We start from the raw sequence: 23,347 nt of genomic DNA on the forward strand, positions 1-23,347 counted from the left end.
GGTCCGAAGGGGCGCCGGAGTGGATAGAGTTCATGATGGATATGGTTTCTTCCGTGTTGATGTGGGTCCAGTTGTTGAGGGTGATGTCCGGGGAAGCGGGTTCAGTGGTGTATGGTTGGGTCTGGTGTCCGAAGCTGTCGTGGAGGTCGCTGATCTTGCGATGGAAGAAAGTGGCGAGGGATTCGCACAAATCCTGTGAGGGCGTGACGGCGTTGGCGCTGGCGCTGGGGTTGGAGAACTCTTTGACGATGCTGAAGAGTTCTCTGCTGTTGTGGCTGTTTTTGTCTAGTCTGTCGGTGAAAAAGTTCCTTTTGGCAGTGCGGATCAGGTGGTGGTGTTCGCGTGTAGCGTTCTTGAGGGCGGTCATGTTGTCAGCGGTGTGGTCCTTGCGCCAGGCCTTCTCAAGGGCACGACAAGTTTTCTTTGATTCTTTGAGGGTGTCAGAGAACCAGAGAGGTTTTTTGGTGTTGGTCTGTCGATGCGTGCGTTTGAGGGGAGCAAGGTTGTCAGCGCAGTTGGAGATCCAGTTTGTGAGGTTGAGAGCTGCGTCGTTGGGGTCGGTGGTGAGGGTGGGTTGGTTGGCGGCGAGAGCGGAGAAGAGTTGCTCTTCAGGGATCTTGTTCCACTGTCGATGAGGGATGGGTTGAGTGCGGTGGTGGGAGGTCTCGCGTCGGAATGTGAAGTGGACGCAGCTGTGGTCGGTCCAGTGTAGGGCAGAGGTGTGGCTGAAGAAGACGTGTTTGCTGGCGGAGAAGATAGGGTCGAGCGTGTGTCCGGCGATGTGGGTGGCGGTGTTCACCAGTTGTTTGAGGCCGAGGTGGTCGAGCAGGGTGGTGGTGTTGGGGTCGTTGTTTTGTTCCAGATGGAAGTTGAGGTCGCCTAGGAGGATGTAGTCCGGTTAGGCGAGGGCGTGCGGGGAGATGAAGTCGGCGATGGCGTCGCTGAAAGAGGCGCGAGGTCCGGGAGGACGGTAGACGAGGGATCCTCTGAGGGTGGTCCTTGGGTCGGTGCGAATCTGAAAATGCAGGTGTTCAGCGGCGAGGGGGGGGTCTTCGGTGGAGGTGGTGACGCTGATGGAGTCTTTGAAGATGATGGCGACACCTCCTCCTACTTGGTTGGTGCGGTCTTTTCTGGAGATCTTGTAGCCTTCGGGGATGGCGGTAGCGATGTCTGGAGCAGAGGAGGCGTTCATCCATGTCTCCGTGATGAAGGCGACGTCCGGGGCTGTGGAGTCCAGGAGGTCCCAAAGTTCAACGGCGTGCTTGTGGACGGAACGAGCGTTGATCAGGATGCACTTGAGGTGGTTGATGGCGCGTGGGCTTGTGGTCGTGGTAGTTGCGTGGTGGAAGATGCGTTTGCAGGAGTTGCAGGCGAAGGGTCCATGGGTGCGTTTGGGGTGAGCTAGGAAGCAGGTTTTGGAGCGCCCTGGGTTGAGGGCGTGGAGGGTGGTGGGGTCGTAGCGGATCAGCGGGGCTTGGGGGAGCTGGGGACCAGGGGTCGTGGCGCTGGGCGCGGGCCAGGCGCGGACGGGCGCAGACGGGCTTGCCTCTGGCGCGCCTCCGGCGCGCCAGCGGCGTGCCCGCTGTGCGCGCCCGCTGCGCTATCGCGCAGCGGCCGCCATAAGAGGTAGGAGGGGGGGGAGGGGTCAGCTGGGGGCGAATGGGAGCTGGGGGGCGGGGGCGTGCAGGAGGTCGCGGCGGGAAAGCGCGAGGGAGGGGGGGGGACAGGTAGAGTGAGAGGAGCTGGGGGAGGGGGTTTAGGGTGGAGGAGGGTGAGTGTTAGGAAGTTTGGAGATTAGGGAGAGAGATAGGAGTAGGGTTGTGAAGATAGGGGAGGGGGGGTTGTAGAGGTGGGTGAGGGAGAGAGGTAGAGTGAGAGGATAGGGAGATAGGTAGTAGAGGGGGTGGCGGGAGGGGGGGAGAGATAGAGAAATAGATAGAGAAAATAGATAGAGAAGTCGATAGATAGGGAAATAGATAGATAGACAGATAGGTAGGTAGGAGGAGGTGGAGAGTGGGGGAGTTAGATAGTGAGATAGGGAGCTAGAGAGATAGGAAGATAGGAGGAGTGAGGGAGGTAGATAGCGAACGGGTTAGCTAGGGGTGAGAGAGGGGGAGGCGAGTGAGGGAGGGGGATGAGGAAGGAGCAGGAGGGCAGGCTCGGGGGAAGAAGACGGAGGAGGTAGAAGAGCCGAAGACAGGAGAATAGAAGACAGAAGAACAGAAGACAGAAGAACAGAAGACCGGAAGAGCAGAAGACAGAAGAACAGAAGAACAGAAGATCGGAAGAGCAGAAGAACAGAGAAGAACAGAGAAGAACAGAGAAGAACACAGAAGAACCGAGAAGAAGAACACAGAAGCACCGAGAAGAACAGAGAAGAAGAACACAGAAGACCGGAAGAACACAGAAGAACAGAAGAGAAGAACAGAAGAACACAGAAGAAGATTGCAGAGGGGGAGCGAGGAGGAAGAGACAGAGAGGAGGAAAAGAAGCAGGAGCAGGAGAGAAGGTGAGTGGCGCGGGGCAGGGCGAGGGGCTGGGAGGAGGGGGGTACTTACAGTTAGGTGGGTCTCAGGAACACAGGAACTCGGGAACTTGGAGGAGCTGCAGCGGCAGGGGGAGCGACCTACCCTTGGGTCAAGGGTCGCTACCACTGTCGCGCAGCGGCCGCCATAAGAGGTAGGAGGGGGGGGGAGGGGTCAGCTGGGGGCGAATGGGAGCTGGGGGGCGGGGGCGTGCAGGAGGTCGCGGCGGGAAAGCGCGAGGGAGGGGGGGGGACAGGTAGAGTGAGAGGAGCTGGGGGAGGGGGTTTAGGGTGGAGGAGGGTGAGTGTTAGGAGGTTTGGAGATTAGGGAGAGAGATAGGAGTAGGGTTGTGAAGATAGGGGAGGGGGGGTTGTAGAGGTGGGTGAGGGAGAGAGGTAGAGTGAGAGGATAGGGAGATAGGTAGTAGAGGGGGTGGCGGGAGGGGGGAGAGATAGAGAAATAGATAGAGAAAATAGATAGAGAAGTCGATAGATAGGGAAATAGATAGATAGACAGATAGGTAGGTAGGAGGAGGTGGAGAGTGGGGGAGTTAGATAGTGAGATAGGGAGCTAGAGAGGTAGGAAGATAGGAGGAGTGAGGGAGGTAGATAGCGAACGGGTTAGCTAGGGGTGAGAGAGGGGGAGGCGAGTGAGGGAGGGGGATGAGGAAGGAGCAGGAGGGCAGGCTCGGGGGAAGAAGACGGAGGAGGTAGAAGAGCCGAAGACAGGAGAATAGAAGACAGAAGAACAGAAGACAGAAGAACAGAAGACCGGAAGAGCAGAAGACAGAAGAACAGAAGAACAGAAGATCGGAAGAGCAGAAGAACAGAGAAGAACAGAGAAGAACACAGAAGAACACAGAAGAACCGAGAAGAAGAACACAGAAGCACCGAGAAGAACAGAGAAGAAGAACACAGAAGACCGGAAGAACACAGAAGAACAGAAGGGAAGAACAGAAGAACACAGAAGAAGATTGCAGAGGGGGAGCGAGGAGGAAGAGACAGAGAGGAGGAAAAGAAGCAGGAGCAGGAGAGAAGGTGAGTGGCGCGGGGCAGGGCGAGGGGCTGGGAGGAGGGGGGTACTTACAGTTAGGTGGGTCTCAGGAACACAGGAACTCGGGAACTTGGAGGAGCTGCAGCGGCAGGGGGAGCGACCTACCCTTGGGTCAAGGGTCGCTACCACTGTCGCGCAGCGGCCGCCATAAGAGGTAGGAGGGGGGGGGAGGGGTCAGCTGGGGGCGAATGGGAGCTGGGGGGCGGGGGCGTGCAGGAGGTCGCGGCGGGAAAGCGCGAGGGAGGGGGGGGGACAGGTAGAGTGAGAGGAGCTGGGGGAGGGGGTTTAGGGTGGAGGAGGGTGAGTGTTAGGAGGTTTGGAGATTAGGGAGAGAGATAGGAGTAGGGTTGTGAAGATAGGGGAGGGGGGGTTGTAGAGGTGGGTGAGGGAGAGAGGTAGAGTGAGAGGATAGGGAGATAGGTAGTAGAGGGGGTGGCGGGAGGGGGGGAGAGATAGAGAAATAGATAGAGAAAATAGATAGAGAAGTCGATAGATAGGGAAATAGATAGATAGACAGATAGGTAGGTAGGAGGAGGTGGAGAGTGGGGGAGTTAGGTAGTGAGATAGGGAGCTAGAGAGATAGGAAGATAGGAGGAGTGAGGGAGGTAGATAGCGAACGGGTTAGCTAGGGGTGAGAGAGGGGGAGGCGAGTGAGGGAGGGGGATGAGGAAGGAGCAGGAGGGCAGGCTCGGGGGAAGAAGACGGAGGAGGTAGAAGAGCCGAAGACAGGAGAATAGAAGACAGAAGAACAGAAGACAGAAGAACAGAAGACCGGAAGAGCAGAAGACAGAAGAACAGAAGATCGGAAGAGCAGAAGAACAGAGAAGAACAGAGAAGAACACAGAAGAACACAGAAGAACCGAGAAGAAGAACACAGAAGCACCGAGAAGAACAGAGAAGAAGAACACAGAAGACCGGAAGAACACAGAAGAACAGAAGGGAAGAACAGAAGAACAGAAGAGAAGAACACAGAAGAAGATTGCAGAGGGGGAGCGAGGAGGAAGAGACAGAGAGGAGGAAAAGAAGCAGGAGCAGGAGAGAAGGTGAGTGACGCGGGGCAGGGCGAGGGGCTGGGAGGAGGGGGGTACTTACAGTTAGGTGGGTCTCAGGAACACAGGAACTTGGAGGAGCTGCAGCGGCAGGGGGAGCGACCTACCCTTTACACTTTACTTGGTGATGTACAATTAATAAATATCCACTGCAACCTGATTTCCACACAATATCATTTGTGTGCAACATAGTTTATCTATAAAAGTGTATACCTGTACAAATTTAGTGACCATTCCAATGAAAAATGTGGTCAGCAAATGTGTTACCACACAATGCTTTACTACATTAAAAATCGCCACCTCACTCATGTCCATAAAAGCTAGGTGGTTCGCTAAAGTTTGTGGTACTAAAAGTGGATCTGGTTCTAAATAATTTTGGAACTACTGGTTCATGACATAAGCAAAGTATAAATTGTGTGCACACAAAGAATACTATAGATAAGTAAAAAGGCACGTCAACACAGTTCAAGCAAAGTGTACCTGTGTGTGGTGGTTCGAAAACCTCTACAGGGCTCTAGCCACCTCAGTTATTCAGTTAGGCATAATATTTGCTGGTACATTGTAGCTTTTAGAGTAAATATTACCCATGTGGTGTACATGTGCACATCAGCACATTTCATCTCGCTCGCTTAGTCTCCTGATTCAAACCCATAACAATGTTATGTCCTTCTGCAAGTCAAAGGTGCCACCCAGTTTAGGGGAAAAATACTTCTCTTTACCCAATTTACACATTCTTGCATCACTAACAGTGACCAACAACAGTCATCTAGAATGGTGTTTTGTAGGACAATGTCAAGTTGGGTTTTGAGCTTTTTTGTGACATCATTCACTGGATGATTCATTCAAAGCATGGGTTACAAAAAAAGAACTACCCATGGATTAGAGAAATGCATTTTCAGTTTTTTAACCTGCTTAAGGGTCTCCTAACAGGACCGAGAATCACTTTTCTGATTCCCTAAATAAGTATTTAATTCCAACTTCATAAATTAAGGAAGAAAATCTTACTTCAACAGCCTGTATGGAACCCTGGCATTAAGTTAATTTTGCGGAATGTAAACAATATCCATGATAAGATGTGTTTTCATTGCAGTGAACTAGAGGAAATTCGTCTTCATCATCATCAGCAATGAACTTCTCCAATTTGAATGAAAATGCCTTTCTGCTACCTGATGCATGCACATTCTAGGCGCTGTGCCCCTCCGCACAGCATTTAACACCACAGGCCTTTTAGAGAATAAATGTATTTACTCGGTGGAGACTTGCAGTAGATCACAACTTAATGGCATTCAGTGTTAGTTATTACCCTTTTAGCCATTACTGCAATTCTGGCAGCAGCCTGCATTTACTAATAAAAACAAGCACGTGCTTCCCCGGTAATCTACCAGTGGTCCACTCCGAACTCCTCACAGAATACGGACTTTGCTTCCTAATAATTTTGTCTCAGATAATCGGACTGCGGTTGTGTTTCAAAATTAGGGCAAGCAAAGACTCATGCACCGACAGGCTATATATAGTTCCTGTTAATGGGTATTAGCATAGCGCAACGTAGGACATTTACTAGGCCTCTTGGCACTTTATTAATGGAGGATGTGAGGCCTCTTTCCCATACTTCAACAGCACAAAGTGCAGAGAGCTGGGTGGTTCCCAGGAGCACGGGCACGCCCAGTTGGGCGTGACGTACACAGCGTGAGCAACCGCCGATGAGGAGGATGAGTCAGAGGGCATCTCTGTGCCAGAGTGGTTACTTTCCTCAATGGCAAATCGACTGCACTTAGTGCCACGATGGATTATGCTTAATCTGTGTGCAGAGGTCAATTTAATGTTCTATTTGCAGTGCAATTTCATGTCCCTTGGTCACAGGGAAAGGCAAGTGTCCATTGTCTATAGCTTTAAAAGCATTGCTTCCAAACGTACATTTTTCAGAGAGAATTCGACGAATTAGTCAATGCTTACTTAAAAACCTCTAAATTACTTGATTAGAAAGGCTACGACCAATATAAAAAGTATGGGTACAGTTCACAAACCCATTTTCAGGCATAAAAATTACATCTGAAAAAGTTTACATTTAGGCTTTCAGTAAATGAGAGAATGATTCTGGGCATGGCATATATGTTTTTACTACTGCGGAATTTTACTCTCATAACTGCATACCCTCTCCTGGCCCCTTGTGGATCCGAATTGGGTACACCAAAGTGTGTTTTGACTTGAAAATGTGCAAATGAACACAAACCTGTAAGTTTGTAGGCACTAATTATCTCCAGTCTGAGCCGTTCCTACCCTAAAACTGGTCAGTGTTTTACACCAGCCAACGGGCTGGAGTAACTCCCTCACAAAGAATGAATGAGAAAAGAATCACCCCTGATTGTCCAGAGGATGTACATGAAAGAGTTTCCCCAGGCGGATTTTGCATCAGCCAAACTGGCAGGAGCTCTTTGAAGCTCCCCACCGAACTGCCCTGGACAGCTGGGTGGGGACAAACCACAGGCCTCCAGGGCCTGAAAGAGCCTCTAGCCAGACCGTTTCATCCAATCCCGGAGCTGCTCTCATGCTGGTTAACAGCATGAGAGCAGTGTCTGGATTGCTTAAGGAAGTTATCTCTTCCACTCATGCCGGTCGGAGCCACAGACTGTGAAGGACACAGAGGTCGCAGCTCGGGTAAGTGCATTTATTTTATTTTTAATGTTAATATAATGCAAGCAAGCATTTCTATTTTGCATGCTTGCTTTATGTATGTGTTTTGGGATTCTGTGGGGCACTTCGCTCGCTCCACCACTTTCACATTTTACCAGCCACCACTGCTTTTATGGCCACCTTTCTTTTCTTCACATCACTCTACAAATTAAGTTTCTATGAAGAAGCTTTGTTCCATTTACCATCCCTTTCCTGACTCCTTTTATAAACTACAGCATTCAAACTATGGAAGGACATTTCCCCAAGCCAGTTGTTAAATGCCTACAACTTGTGTATTATGTATCTTTTCCTCTCTAGATTCCTTCTATACCTTTAACTTAATTGTGTAAAGCACTCTGCTTACCTAGTGGTTCCATCTAGGCTGGGAAGTAATTTTAATTATGCTAGAGTAATCAGAGTAATTTTCATAATTCTGTGTTACTCTTTGACACATATTTATTGATTACGTGATTACGCCTGCTTACGTAATTAGGAGTAACTTGGGGAAAAAACCCTACCGCAAGAGCACATTCAGCAAGTGAGAGCGGCTACTCGGGCTGCTGTATATCTTCTGTAGCATTTTGTGATAAAAAAGTAGTGCTAAATTCCATGGGTATGTAAGGGTAAAATCGTACCCCAGCCCACAAAGAGCGAAGCTTTTACTTGCGCTCATTATTCATTTTCATTTGGATTTAGAGCTATTTCTTAGAACAAAAACCATCATCACGTCGATTTTGGATGCGAGGGGGCATTTTTGTTCTAAGAATATAATGCTAAATGCAGAATTACTATTCTTGTGTAGTTTCACTTAATTTATCTGATTTGATTCATGTAATTCCACATGATGATGCTACACAGAATTTCTCGTTACATCCACCCCTAGTTCTGGCTTGTGCTATATAAGATTGCAAATAAATACATTCTGCATTCAGGAAATGGGAGTAGTTAGGATATGTCAAATGGCATTCCACGCAGTAGGTTGAAAAGCCGCACTTGGCATACTGATTTCTGCGTTTACTGCTGAAAATGCTTATGAAACAGAGAAGCAACACTGCATCTATTTGTAAGAGTTCAACTATGGGTGCAGATTTACTATTTTTCGTTGTGAATCAGGGCCTTTCGGCCACAGGATAAAGTGATTCCTATTGAGGCCTTGTTCAGCCTAACTTCAGAGTCTGGTTCTCTTCTAGTTCTATGATGGTCCTCAGTGGCCTTTGTATAGATAGCCACAAAGCAACCAAGGCATAGATGGTTCCTAACAACTCTGGGGGAAAAAAGCAAAAGATGCAATAAAAAAAAAGGTACAGATATCATTGTTTTGTGCCTCTGCACTCTTCTGATGTAGTCTGTTTCCCCTCTCTTTGAGGTATCTTCTCAATTCAAAAGAACAAAATTGTGCCAATATAAATAATGTGTAAGTCAAGAGAACCGATATCCAGAAAAAGGGATGTTACATTATTCAGTGCCAAGGGGTTGGGAATCACACACATTTTTCTATGCTTCTCCGAAAAGGCTTATTTTCAGCAGATGTCATCTAAATTTGAATTGATATCTCTGAGAAAACATCCTCGTACTCTTCCAGATTAAGACCTGCGTTGGAAACTAGTAAAGCGCTTCCTGGCCTCAGTGACGTTCTAGTGCTATATAAGGTTACAAGAAAATTGTAACTTACTCTTGATCATCCAGCAAGACTTTTCGCAGTCCTCAAGCGTCTCAAAATTGTTCTCATTCCCATCGCAACCGCCGAAGGTGAACTCTTCACAGCTCTGAGTGTGTCTATTATAAAAGTAGTGAGGAAGTAGCGCTCTGCAGGGCCCCTCGTCCGGCGGTAGGAGGCACGTCGCTCTGTTGTCTGGAAATAAAGTCATATGTCAGAGGTCTCGAAGAGTGGATGTTACAATCAGTGACAGTGAGACATTCTGAAGGTGGTCAAACCTCTCTCAACAACGGACCTATCGTCCGGATGCAGAACCCAAATCTCGACTAAACAAATATATCTGAAATTGGACACAAGCGTTAGCGACGAGGGATGTCCGTTAAGCTGGTTAAAATAACATACCTTTGTGGGTTTCTATAATGTAACGTTAAATTCTATTTGAAAGCTAGTCCAAAACTGGGGGACACCTCAGGCAGCTGAGAGGTTGCTATTGTCAAAAGTGGTAATCTGCTGAGGACACTCGTCCTCTTATTCTTCTGAGGTCAATAAATATTTACAGCGCTTAGAAGCCGCAAATGTGAGGCAGGAAAAGTTAATTAGCACGATGATGACGATTGTACATTTTTTTAAATATAAGCCCGGCACGGAGTTTTATCTTCACTCCCGGAGGTTCCCATAGTCTCTCTGACAAAAAAAAAGTCATAAGGGTGTGCTTTCTTACGCTGAGATTCGTAGAAACGACAGTGTTTTAGAACACATCGTAGTAACATTTCTAGTATCAAACGTGTGAACTACAATGCAGCAGCCTTAGTCAATTACTGGACCATGCATAACTCAAAAAGAAACTTCAGTGTGTTATAAAAAAAGATCTGAAGTTGCCTCAAAGAAAGCAGGGATATTACTTAGTACTAATTGTTACGTGATCTTTTGTTTCCCAAAAAGTGCATTTTTCAGTCCGGTAAAAACTCCGTTCTACCAAGCAGGACTAAGGGCGTACACGGGGGTCCTGTGTGAGTACAGCACTGGGAGGGAATATCAGGGCACGAATAACTCACTACTATGTCCCTCAAGGGCCACTGGCTGAAGCTTGGCAATAGTAACTCGAAAATAACAGTTGTCAGCTCTCCGTCCTTAATGGAAGTCTCCCCTTGTTTTTCAGGCCAGTTATTATTCACCCAGATTTGTCTGACATAGACAAGCTCACTCACAGCAGGCCAAGAAGCTAGTAAGACATCTCTCTGCTCAGTGAGGCTAGCCACAAAAACTGACTTCAGATATCGTCAAAATTGCACATATTTAGATTGTATTTTAGTTTAATTGTATTTATAATTTGAATTATATTTGGCGCTTAAAAGGCTTCGATGCGTATTTTGTTTGTATATGTTGTATATCTGCACATATCATAGGCAGATTGGTTTGTAATGCGCTGTGCTCATCGTTCTAAAACCATTGAGCTTGTGAACCAGCATACAATTATTTATTAGTACTCTTTTGCCACTACGCCATGCTTTGCTCCGAACTCTGAAGCGAGCCAATGAGAGTCTCTTAAAGTTTTGCATCTTACCCTTCACCGGTGTCCCGGACGCAGACAGCCAGAGGAGCAGGAGGCTGATGCCCACAGGAGCCCATGTCGCGCACATCTTCGAGCCGTCAGGGGGTGCTGGCTGTGGTAGGCTTGGGGTCCGCACACAAACCTCTCGGTCTGCCCGCTCCCGTGTCCCGCTCTTTTATCAAGGGAAAGGGTCAGGGAGAGCCCCGGCCGCGCCTTCCATTGCTGCGCCGCGGCCCGCCCAGTGTACGCAATGTGTGGGAGGGCGGCCCGTGACTCACTCTCACTTCTTGGCACTGCTGGCTCCCACTGAGTGAGCTGGAGGAATTTCTGCAGAAATTAACAGCAAGGGGGTACTACGTGAGCACGTTCCTCTCCCAAACAGGCCACGCCTGCAAAGAGCCCACAGTGCCCGTGCTGGGCACTGGTCGCTCCGTGACGCCTGGTTATTAGCGTTGTGATACACCTGGGGTAAGTCGGGAAGTACCCGAGAAGGGGAATGGTACGACCGGGCACGGGGCTGCTGGAAAAGCATAACAAAGTGATGGAAAAACCTGCGCGATACAAGTTAGCAAACCATCAGAAAATCCTGAAAACACCGGATTTCTAAATGTTCCATTACCTCCTCATCTGTCTTCCTCGTCCCAGTATTTACTAATGACTTACTCACTAGGGGTGTGAAGGCATCTTTGGTGCAGCAGGGACAGTGGCACTGTGGCCGAGGGGTTAGAGGGGTTTACTATACCCAGTTATGACAGTCTAAATTTAGGCAGAAGGCGATTTGAAGACCCTCTTCCTTGCTTGATCAGGCCTCGTAACAACTCACTACTTCACTGTCACACAGTGGCGTAACGAAAATGGAGGGGGCCGGGTGCTGCCAAGAACATGGAAAAGGGCACCCTCCGGACTCACTCAGGCCAGGTGCTGTGCTGGATTCGGGGACTCCCGCCCCGCGGGTGCTGAGGGGGCCTTTGTTACGCCACTGCTGTCACATTAACTACTGAGCTAACTAAATTCTCTTCCCTTATTTCACATTGATAGTTTTTCGAAGGCATGTACTGAAGGGTAAAATATATCTGAATTGCTTTCTATCAAGCTGTTCGTTTTCTCCATAGTCACAGGGACCCCCAAGATCTACTGTAGGTTTCCGCCACATACCTTTGAAAGGTCACCTAAGGGGTTTCATTTGGTTGACTAGACAGCTACTACTTGATGTGCATGGCTGGTAAAGTGTGCGTTTGTGTAGTGGTCTGTATAGGACACAGTTTAGTATACAGAATGAAGATCGGAGAGATGTGCCAGACATGTTTTAATGGACTACTTACTGTTTTTACCTATGGCATAAAAGGTAAACATCTATCAAAGAGGGCAGTATTTGTGTATACTTAACATCTTCAAGTAATAAGCCTTGATAAAACAATTTAATTCTTCATGGAAGAAGGATAGTCGCTGTAGTCACACATTCGTCAAGGGTATTAACTAATTTGTGCACCTAATGAGATAGTTCTATCAACAGCCAGTTGGTATAACAGAGTGTGCTGGTGTGTGTGTGAAGCTAGATTTGAGAGGGCAAAAAATGAGCAGGGGTGGCTGGTAGCCTTAAAAAGTGGTGGGGTGAGCAAAATGCCCTATTGCTTCCTATAAACCTACATTAAACAACTCCTCCCTCCAAAAGTCAAAAACAACCATCCCCTACCTCCAAAATCCCAAATAAAAACAACTACCAACGTAATCACTACACTTACATGCATTACACATTCCTAATAAATAAAATAAAATTGAACTTTTCAACGAGCTCCACATACTCCTTGGTGTTCCTCTGCAGTCTGATGCACTAAGGATGATCCCTTAATTAATCTAGACACTGCTGTCATGCTGCTAACCAGCATGAGAGAATCACCTGGATTGGATGGAGCGGGTTGGCTGAGTGCTTCTTCAGGCCCTAGAGGCCTCTACTTGTTCTCCAACGAGCTGTCTAAGACAGGTGGGTGGAGAGCTTCAAAGTGCTCATGTCACTTTGGTCAGCGCAAGACAACCAGCCAAAGTGATATGCGCAATTTGGAGCGTACAGTCAAGCCACTGCTCAGTCCTCTGCTGCAGATGAGGGCACATCCCCATTTCTCCTTGTTCAGGAGCAAGCTAGCAGCTGCAGTGCTTCATGGTGAAAAAAATGGCAATGAAATAATTTCATTGCCATTTTATTTTTCATGGTTAATGTGGCTCACAGTGGGCAGTGAGATGATGCTCCCCTGCCCTAATAGAGTAATCACAGCTGAAAATGAAGGTTGGGGAAGTGAGTGCAACCAGTGCGTAATTCAGGGGGCCTTAAACTAGTTTCTGGAAGCAAGAGGGCTGCTGAATAAGGGTGGAGGCTCTGGTGAAGAGGGGCACTAAAAAAACAATCTGGCAGCTTGGTTCTGTATGCATTGCTACAGATGCAGCTGATTTTTGCCATGACCAAGGTAAAGTTGGTTGCCGTAATCCAACCTAGATACGATGAGGGCAGTAACAACTGCCTGGTATCCTTCCTGATAAAGAAGTGGGGTAGTTTTTCATAACTTACGTAGATGACAATTGCAGTTAGATGACAATACAGACAAATAAGAAGATATACTCAATTTAATGTCTAATTTGACAACCAAGCTTTTCACCATGGAAGAAGTGACAGCAACTGAAATGAGTTGTGTGGTCCATAAAATGGAGTTAAGAGAGATGAGTGTCACCTAACACCAAAATGTCCTTCTTTTCAGAGTTCAGTTTCAGCCACTTTTGGAACATCTTATCTTAATGAGACAGTTTTGAAGTTCACAAACAGCTTGAGGGGCCATTTAGATGAAACAGCAGCTGCCCAACTTCAGCCCAAAAGATCGAATCAGGGAAGCCAGTGCTTGGACATAAACAGTGAACAAGGCAGGGGAAAGGGCAGAGTCCTGTGGGACCCTGTATTAAATAGTGTATACTTTGAAAGCGCAGTTGCCAAAAACAATCTTTTTGTACAGTAAACCAGGAAAGCACTTGCATACTTTTGGCAGTGACTATATGTTTTTTATAGGGTTGTATGGTCAACAGTGTCAGTTGCCACTGATAGAGCAAGCAGCATCAGGGTGTTGAAACAGCCGAAATCTGCCCTTCTTGTGGGATTGCTGCAACAACTACAACGCTAGCTCTGTTCCGTGACCAGGGCAGAACCCTGATTGAGCATCACCACAAAAGCATGCCCGGCCCTTGCGTACACGCATGGAAGGAGTAATAAGAAATACTACTCCGTTGGACAGACTGTTTGCTACTATACTTTAGGATAATCAGCAGCGGTTTCTATGCCGTTTTGGATTTAAGGTCTCTTAATTGATTTGGAGTATTAGATTTTGGTACTTGTTGTTAAAGCCCTGATGAAGTCATTTGCAATAATTTTCGCATGACGAAACACATGTTGGCTGTTGATTCTTGGATATTTTTGTGTACCTCACCTTTAAATAAACAAGAAGAAGACTCTATTCAAGCTGTTAGCTGTGGACTTTTGTGCATTGGGAAGTTCTTGTGATAAGAAGACGATTGGATCTACTACTATTGAACATTTACATATTGATTTGCATGAGTGCCTCGGATACTTTAAACATCACCACAAAAGCAGTTACCTTCCACTTAGTGTGGCTACTTGGTGCTATGGAATTTCATCTAAAACTAGAATTATTGTAATGGGTCTATGGTTGCACAAGAATCTAGTAAAGATTTTACTAGGACCTCTTTCTGATCTGTTGGAACTAGAGCAGTAGATACAGAGATGTTATTGAGAGTGGTAAGGGGAATATTTACTGCAAGGACAAGCACATGGAGGGCCTTAAGATGCATACGATCAAGGGGGGACTCAGAACTATAGCGTGTAATGGCCATTAGAAATTTGGTCAGAGGACACAGGATCCAACTGCTTCCAGTTTGTGATAACAGATATGGGAGGTGTCAGGACTTCCTTCATAGAAACCAAGTGAATGCGATATTGTTCCAGATGCTCTACATTTTTTTGGTGTAGGAAATGGGATAGTTGTTCACAGAACTCTTGGGAGGGACTAACAGATATTGAGGGAAGAAGTGTCAATTGGTTCCTCAGTAATTTTATGGACCTTCTTTTGTTTGCTATTAGACTGTTGGATTCTGTTGAAGTGAAATGAGGTGTGATCTTTTTTTATGCAAATTAAGCTGTATTTTAAATTGAATGCATAGCTCCAGATCATAGTTTTGATTCCATGCTTGCTAGGCCACTTCCCGTTTAAGGCAGTTTCATGGTTTGGAGTGTGGGAAAGTAGTGCCTTTCTGATATAGTACCCTCACTTTTTGCATGGTCTTAATAGTTTAGACTGTGGCACACTGGGATCCTGCTAACCAGGGCCCCAGTGTCAGTGTTTTCTCCCCTAAATTTAGTTGGTAAGAAACTTTTGCACCCCACAATTGACATACTGGTGCACCCATGTAAGACCCAAATCAAGTATATGGTATTTAGGTATCCAGGGCATTGGTACACCAGGGGTCCCCCGTGGGCTGCAACATGTTTTGTGCCACCCATGGGGTACCGTGCAAACTGTGAATACAGGACTGCCATTGCAGCCTGTGTGAAATGGTGCATGCACCTTTTCACCCCAGATATAAGGTTTGCCTTATATCATGGTCACTGTACTCTGACCCTAAAAGTCACCCCTATGGTAGGCCCTTCATCCCAGGGGCAGGCTGCTTGGTTCTCAATGTTAAGGCACCCCTACATGAGCTGAGGTGCCCCTACAAACCACAGACTCCATTTTCTGGGCTTTGTAAGTGCGGTGCAGCCATCTTAATGTATGTAGTGGACACTGGTCAATATGAGATGTCCAACTACATAATGGCTTCACTGAACCTAGGCATGTTTGGTATCAAACATGTTGGAATCAAGCAACTACACTGATTCCAGTGCAAGTTGCATGATACCATGTACTCTTGGGTTCCATAGGGGATCTCCCATGTGTGCCTGTACTGCGTTGCAGGGTCTGCATGCCAGCCCGTGCTGCTGCCGACCCCAGACACTGTTCTGCCCTCCTGCTGCTGAGCCTAACTCGGGCAGGGGAAAGCAGAACAAAGGATTTCCTGTAGCGGAGAGGTGTGACCAACTCTCCCTTAGAAATAGGCGTCACTGGGCTGGGGCCTCTGAGCACCACCAGAATGCTTTGAAGGGCACATTTGGTGACCTCCATGCATAAACTGGCTTACTCCAGTGCAAAACCCCCCAGCTTCTGACCTGGAGCAAAACCACACAAAGGACAGGGTAGTGACCACCCCTCTATCCAGCTCCTCGCCTAGGGAGGTGCACAGAGCTCTGACAGGTGGCCAGTTGATTCTGCCATCTTGAAAATAAGATGAGCAGAGGCCCCTGGGAGCCTGACTGGTTAGTCAAGCTGGGGGACATCCCTGACCCCCATCTGCCCGATAGGTGGGTCACTGCAGAAAGTGTCCAACCCCCTTCCTGGGTTACTTAAGGGCTCCCCTAAGGGTTGGACCGTAGATTCATCTGCAATACTTCAAGAGCCATCTGCAAGTCTCCTCTGCAAGACACTTCTGCACCCAAGACATCGGAACCTCTGCTGAACTTCACTGGGACTGAGAGCAAGACTGGAGCCAGTAGGAGGCTCCTACTGCAACTTTGTTTCCAAGTTCTGCAAGACTTCTGCAAACTCCAGGGTCACAAGGACTCTGCCTGCACCGAGGACAGCAAGAAGGAATCTCCCTTGGAGGGAAGGTGTCAATCCCCTGCATCCTCAGGAACCTCAGCGTAGACGACTAGTTTGTGGATCCTGCCGTCCCACGGACTCTTCAAGGCTCTACAACACAGGTGGTGGTTCTGTGGCTCTCCAGAGGTCTGACCTGTCTTCTTTGCAATTGAGAAGACTGCGGTCGTTCACTGAAACTGCTTGGCTGGAACCCCTAGGCACTAAGGCCCTCATTCTGACCTTGGCGGGCGGCGGAGGCCGCCCGCCAAAGTCCCGCCGTCAGGTTACCGTTCCGCGGTCGAAAGACCGCGGCGGTAATTCTGACTTTCCCGCTGGGCTGGCGGGCGGTCGCCTTCAGACCGCCAGCCAGCCCAGCGGGAAAGAGGCTTCCACGATGAAGCCGGCTCGGAATCGAGCCGGCGGAGTGGAAGCTGTGCGACGGGTGCAGTTGCACCCGTCGCGTATTTCACTGTCTGCGCAGCAGACAGTGAAATACATGTAGGGGCCCTCTTACGGGGGCCCCTGCAATGCCCATGCCAGTGGCATGGGCACTGCAGGGGCCCCCAGGGGCTCCGCGACCCCCCCTACCGCCATCCGGATCTCGGCGGTCCGACCGCCGGGATCTGGATGGCGGTAGGGGGGGTCGGAATCCCCGCGGCGGTGCAGCAAGCTGCGCCGCCGCGGAGGATTCAATGGGGCCGCGGTACACTGGCGGGACCCCGCCAGTGGTGCCGGTCCGACCGCGGCTTTACCGCCGCGGTCGGAATCCCCATTGGAGCACCGCCGGCCTGTCGGCGGTGCTCCCGCGGTCCTCCACCCTGGCGGTCAAAGACCGCCAGGGTCAGAATGACCACCTATGTCTGTTTGTCATTGCCAAGGCTTGCTGGCTCTTCAATCCAAACACCTCATACCTCCAGCACTCTCCAGTTCCAAGAACAATGTCCTCTCTGCAACTCCTATGATGTGGGCATTCCTTTTTGCTCTGCTGCCAAGTCCACTCTGCGACTCCTTGTGCCTGCTGGCTTTTCTGCTTGCTGAATGCTGGCCTTGACCTACCTGCAAGGGTTGGGTCACCTGGACCTTGCAGGTTATCACAAATCCTGCAATCTTCGTGCATCGCTTCCCTTCATTTGCCAAGACTTGTTGGTGGTCCTGCTGATCCCTCTGCAATCCGACAACCGACATGAGACAGTTTGTAGATGACTCCTGGGGTCTTACTGCATTACCTGGACTCTACAGCTGCAATTCTTTGTCCACGGTCTAACAGGAAAGCATCTTCTGGAATGGTGGGCATTGCCCTCCTGTACCACCTGGGCACCTCTGGGTGGTCTGAGCTCTGTCCCCTCTTTCCTTAGGTCTGCTTCTTCAGGAATCCATGCCTGGGTGCCACCAAGCTGGTCCACGGGGCACAACAGCAACTGGACAACCAAGGTCAATAGACTTTAACAGGAGGTTCTGACACAACTTCACCCCTATGCACCTGAGGTCCCTTTTGTAGGTACTCCAATGTTCTGGGTATCCACGTGCGGGGGCCATATCCAACCTCCCTTGTCCCAGTTGGTATCCTCAGGGTCCTCTGAGAAGGGTCCTAAATCCTCAAAACTCCAACTATGACTTTCCTACGTTAGCCTATGGACACCTAACCCGGAGTTACACCTCTGCACACGGGCATCAGGGAATCCTATTTACTTACCTTGGGTGTTCCTATGCTTCCCCAGTCCTAAGGGTGCTTGTTTGGTAGTTTTGGTTGGGAGTAATTCTCGTATTCCATTTACTTAGTATATGGTTTGCCCCCCATAGTTGCTCATGTTGTTATATGCCTGTACCTATCTTTTCTAAGTATATTTTTGGAAGATCCTATCCTAGGAGATATACCAAAGTTAGTTCTAGTGTGTGTTACAATAAATATAGATTATTTTTCTAACACTGGTGTGCTTCTTTACCATGCGAACATCACTGACTGACCTACGTGGTATTTGCAACAGCTTTACACCCTCCTGGATAAGCTAGACCTTAGCTGCTTTCCACAGCTACCCCTTTAGAGCTCTGGTTATCTAGAGTGTCTTACACTATCACTAAATGTTGCTTGGACTCAGTACAGGGTGCCTCACCTATAGGTATACACCATATACTGAGCCAGCCTCCTACACAGAGCACCAGATGCAATGTGAGATTTTGTCACAATCCCTTTCAGTGTTTTAAGGGTGATGTTGTCTAGCATGAAGGCAATCCAGTTGCAGAAGGCGGTGAATCATTCACAACACCAGAAGCTGAAATTACGTTCGCTAGAAATGAGGACTTGTGACCTTTTTTCTATTATGGACAACATTTTTGTTACTTAGGAAGTTGTGGGTAAAATTAGTGAAGATGAGGCAGTAAATGTAATCAGGGTGTGGAAATGCTGCGTGACTGCGATAATTTGACCTAATCTCTAGGGGCAAAAAGTAGGTTAGGGTGTAACCTGCTCTATGTACAGGTTCATGAATCAAGTGAGAAAAGCTGTAATTGGACAAGTAATCTACCCGGTCTGAGAATGTTTTGTTTTTTTGATTGTTAAGACAGAAGTTAAAATCTGCAGTTTTATGGGTAATTTATCCATTGTAGTGAAATCTGTTCTTAAATTCTTCAGTAAATTGTGATTTGCATTCATGGGGGAAATAAGCAAGAATAAAGCTAGCAAGGATGTTATTGATGTACAAAGGGAGATAGTAATGATCTCTGTACAACTGATAATGTGTTTTTTAGTGTTGTTAAATGTGACGTGCTACACGACTATAATTTCAACTACTCTTCCATGCTCTTGGTCCAGGTGCTCACCCAGCAGCAATCATGTGGGATCGCATCAATAATAACAGTGTGTGACCATTCTTTTAGCCAGGTCTTGGTTAGATACGGAATGTCTAAATTGTGCTCAGAGATTAAAGGCCAGATGTAGCAAGGCTTTTGCGCCTCGCAAACAGCAAAAATCGCTGTTTGCAAGGCACAAAAGCCACATCGTGATGCCTATTCCCATTTTGCGAGTCGGTAACCTGGTTACCGACTCACAAAATGGGAATGCGAGTCGCAAATAGGAAGGGGATTTCCCCTTCCTATTTGCGAGTCGCATCGCAATGCAGAATTGCTTTGTGACCGCGAACGCAGTCGCAAAGCAATTCGCAGTTACCACCAGTGTCACATTGGTGGTAACCCATTCGCAAAAGGGAAGGGGTCCCCAGGGGACCCCTTCCCCTTTGTGAATGGCCCTGAAAAAATGAAACTGAAACGTTTCATTTTTTCGTTAGTAATGCATCTCGTTTTCCTTTAAGGAAAACGGGCTGCATTACAAAAAAAAAAAAAAACAGCTTTATTTAAAAGCAGTCACAGACATGGTGGTCTGCTGTCTCCAGCAGGCCACCATCCCTGTGAGTGCTGCGACTAGCAAGGGGGTCGCAAATTGCGACCCACCTCATCTTGCGACTCGCAGATGGTGTCAGGGACACCATCCTGCATCCAGCTTTGCGACTCGCAATTTGCGAGTCGCAAAACCGGAATTTTCTAAATCTGGCCCTTTGTCCTGTATCTCAATAGACTGCCTCAACAGGGAGAAAGAATTAATCAGCCCCTAAGGTGGAGGCAGTGAGCAATGTTACCATGTTAAGAGTGTGGTTGGTATGAGGTTGATACATCTTTAAACCTTTTATTATGCCTACCATGGGGTTTGAAGCTGAGCATGCAGCATGCTCAAAGTACAGAGACATTCAAAAGAACATTTGCAGTCAATGGGGCTTTTGTATATAGATTTGTGGTGTAGGCACCAGGATTCCAATCTCCTGGTCAGATGGACTCAGATTAGCTTTCTTTCAGCGCAGATGCTCATTAGATCAAGTTACATAGCCATAAAAGAAGGCTTACATACATCTGGCAGCATGGTTTGGCAGGGAAGAGACAGTCTTTGCTACCACTTACATAGCTGAGATGAAAACGATAAAACCTGGGGAAGGAGCAGAAGGAAATTAACAACAAGTTAGAATGTAAATGGAATAAAAGAGCTTGCAAATGCTTGTCAAGTTGGAAGCCAGGCAGCTCCTGCAGTAGAAAAAAATAAAGGAGCTACATGAGAGATAAGAAAATTATCATAATAGTGTCAAAAAAATAAATATATACAAAGTTGTGATTCAGACAACGTTGATTCTACTGACATTGTCCTGCCTGATTTCATTCCCCATAGTGAATGTGGGTGATTACAATAGGATGCAGGACTGGGGAAATGTGAGCTTGTGACGTTATAGCCTGTAAGGATCAGTGCTATCAGTCCTAAAGTTCCTTTCCTTGGTAGACGTTTTTAAGGCCTTCAGGTTATCAAACAATGTAGTGAGGATGTCAAGTCTAATAGGCAAGAATTGAATTATGCTCCTCTTGTTTTCAAAACAGGGTGATGTATAGCTCACATTCATAGTTATGTTAACCAATGACAGTAATTGTCATTATTGATTCAGTTGTTTGAGGCTAAGAAGAAAAAGTAGAATGTAATTAGTCCAAAATATGTTTTAGTGCACACACACACAGACAGCAAGGGGGTGGCACAAGGGTGGTGAGGTTACCAAAGGGAACTACTTAAATCCTGATATGGCCAACCACAATGTGCCAGAGTTTTAAGCAAAGTCCACACAGGCAATGGCAGTTTGTAAAAAATGCCAACAGTAAATGGACAAAAAGCCTACTCTAATGTATGCATATGAGTGTTAGTAACATTAGGTCTCTGGCACACAGCTATAGCTTTTAGTAGGTTTTAGAAATGGGGTCTTTGGTTGTCAGTCAGGTTTGCCCTGTCCAAGCAAGGACCCTCACTCTAGTCAGGGCAAAGGAAAAACACACCTGGTTAACTCCCACTCACCCCATTGGTAGCTTGGCACGAGCAGGCAGGCTTAACTCAGAAGCAATGTGTAAAGTATTTGTACCAACACACACAGTAATACAGTGATAACACTACAAAATGGACACCACACCAGTTTAGAAAAATAGGCAATATTTATCTAAATCGAACAAGACCAAAATGACAAAAATCCAACATCCACAAGTTAAAATATGAATTTTCAAAAGAATAAGAGTCTTACTCCATAGAAAACAATGGAAACATTGATTTTTCACAACGTATCTGGTTAGCATAAAAAATAAAGCCGCAAGGGTGAGCGTGCATCAGATAAGGCAGAGATGCATCAATTTCTTCCTCGCAAGGGAGGCCGTGCGTTGTTTCTGCTTCGGTCGGGTAGGCAATGCCTTGTTTTTCTCCCTCACAAGAGAGTGATGCGTCGATTTTCAAATGGGGCCCCTCAGATCTGCGCAGAGTCAGGTTGACTTTGATGCCCAGGGATGATGCATGGAAAATTCTGTTTCACGGTGTTAGAAAAACACGCTGCGTGGCGTTTGCTTCGTTATCAGCAGCCGCAAGCGGGTGTTGCACATCGTTTCTCCAGCCACAATGCGTCGATCTCCAAGCTGCGATGCAGGTGGAGTGTCAATTTTAGCAGCGAAGCCAGCGGCGTGTCATTTATCAGCTGCGTTTGCGGATGGTGCATCAACAATGTTCCCGCACGGTGTTCTGTGCGTGGCTTTTCAACTCTTGTCTGTCAACTTCCCCTTTCAAGTGCCTAGGGACTGGATAGGGCACCACTTGGCAGGGCAGGAGTCTCAGCACAGAGTCCAGGTGCTGTCAGAGGAAGTCCTGCCAAAACAAGAGGCAAGTTCAATTCAAGCCCTTGGAGATTTTTCACAAGCAGGAATATACCACAAAGTCTAGTCCCCTTCCACAGTCAGAAGCAGCAACTGCAGGATAGCCCAACAAAGCACAGTCACAAGCAGGGGCAGCATTCCTCCTCAGCTCCTCATTTCTTCTCTTTGTCAGAGGTTCCTCTTGGTTGCAGAAGGGATCTAATTTTCAGGGGTTTTGGGTCCAATACTTATACTCCTTTCTGCCTTTGAAGTAGCCCCACTTCAAAGAAAAGTCTCTGTTGTTCGCAAGATCCTGCCTTGCCCAGGTCAGGCCCTAAACAAACACCAGGGGGTTGGAGACTGCATTGTGAGAGGGCAGGCACAGCCCATTCAGGTGTAAGTGACTACTCCTCCCTCCACTCTAGCACAGATGGCATATCAGGATATGCAGGCTACACCCCATCATCTTTTGTCTCACTGTCTAGAGGGGATTCACAAACAGCTCAACTGTCAAACTCCCACAGACAGGGAATCCACAAACAGGCAGAGTCACAGAATGCTAAAAGAAAGAAAATGTCTAATTCCTAAAAGTAGCATTTTCAAACTAATAATCTTAAAACCAACTTCACTAAAAGATGTATTTTTAAATTGTGGGTTCAGAGACCCCAAAGTCCATATTTCTATCTGCCCTCGAAGGGAATCTGCACATTAATAATAATATTTAAAGGCAGCCCACATGGTAACCTATGAGAGAGATAGGCCTTGCAACAGTGAAGAGTGAAATTAGCAGTATTTCACTGTAAGGACATGTAACACACATCAGTACATGTCCCTCCTTTAACATACACTACACCCTGCCCATGGGGCTACCTAGTGCCTAGCTTAGGGGTGCCTTACGTGTATAAAAGGGAAGGTTTAGGCCTAGCAAGTGGGTACACTTGCCAAGTCAAATTGGCAGTTTAAAACTTCACACACAGACACTGCAGTGGCAGGTCTGAGCCATGGTTACAGGGCTACTAAGGTGGGTGGCACAACCAGTGCTGCAGGCCCACTAGTAGCATTTGATTTACAGGTCCTGGGCACCTCTAGTGCACTTTACTAGGGACTTACTAGGAAATCAGATATGCCAATTACAAATACATTTTACATAGGGGCAGTTGCATTTTAGCACTGATTAGCAGTGGTAAAGTGCCCATAGTATCAAAAACAGCAAAGACAAAGTCCAGCACACATGGACAACCTAGGAAGCAGAGGCAAAAAGTTAGGGGAGACCACGCCAAGGATGCCAAGCCTAACAGTAGGTGAAACCTAAAAAGAACAGGTCAGCTTCAATGGCACCCAGTCTGAGATTATGGTGTCTGTCACTGCTTAAAGTTTCATGGCTCAGTGTTTATAGTATTTGAGCTTCCCTTTGGCTTAGTAAGGTG

The 23,347-nt window shown here is 47.4% G+C and overlaps 2 protein-coding genes across 2 annotated transcripts in view; one reads left to right on the forward strand and one right to left on the reverse strand.

Annotated features, from left to right (window-relative positions):
- Positions 1 to 10,775, reverse strand: part of TFPI2 (tissue factor pathway inhibitor 2) — a 30,872-nt gene extending 20,097 nt beyond the window's left edge. The window contains exons 1-2 of the mRNA XM_069211665.1: positions 10,519 to 10,775; positions 8,970 to 9,149 (exon numbers count right to left, since the gene is read on the reverse strand). Coding sequence (XP_069067766.1) covers positions 8,970 to 9,149; positions 10,519 to 10,594 — 256 coding nt within the window. The 5' untranslated portion in view covers positions 10,595 to 10,775. The remainder of the gene's footprint in view (positions 1 to 8,969; positions 9,150 to 10,518) is intronic.
- Positions 10,776 to 10,834: 59 nt separating this feature from the next.
- Positions 10,835 to 23,347, forward strand: part of GNGT1 (G protein subunit gamma transducin 1) — a 64,284-nt gene continuing 51,771 nt past the window's right edge. The window contains exon 1 of the mRNA XM_069211669.1: positions 10,835 to 10,974. The gene's annotated coding sequence lies outside the window, so the exon portion shown is untranslated. The remainder of the gene's footprint in view (positions 10,975 to 23,347) is intronic.

The sequence above is a fragment of the Pleurodeles waltl genome, chromosome 10 (assembly GCF_031143425.1).
Source record: "Pleurodeles waltl isolate 20211129_DDA chromosome 10, aPleWal1.hap1.20221129, whole genome shotgun sequence".
Classification (NCBI taxonomy): Eukaryota; Metazoa; Chordata; class Amphibia; order Caudata; family Salamandridae; genus Pleurodeles; species Pleurodeles waltl.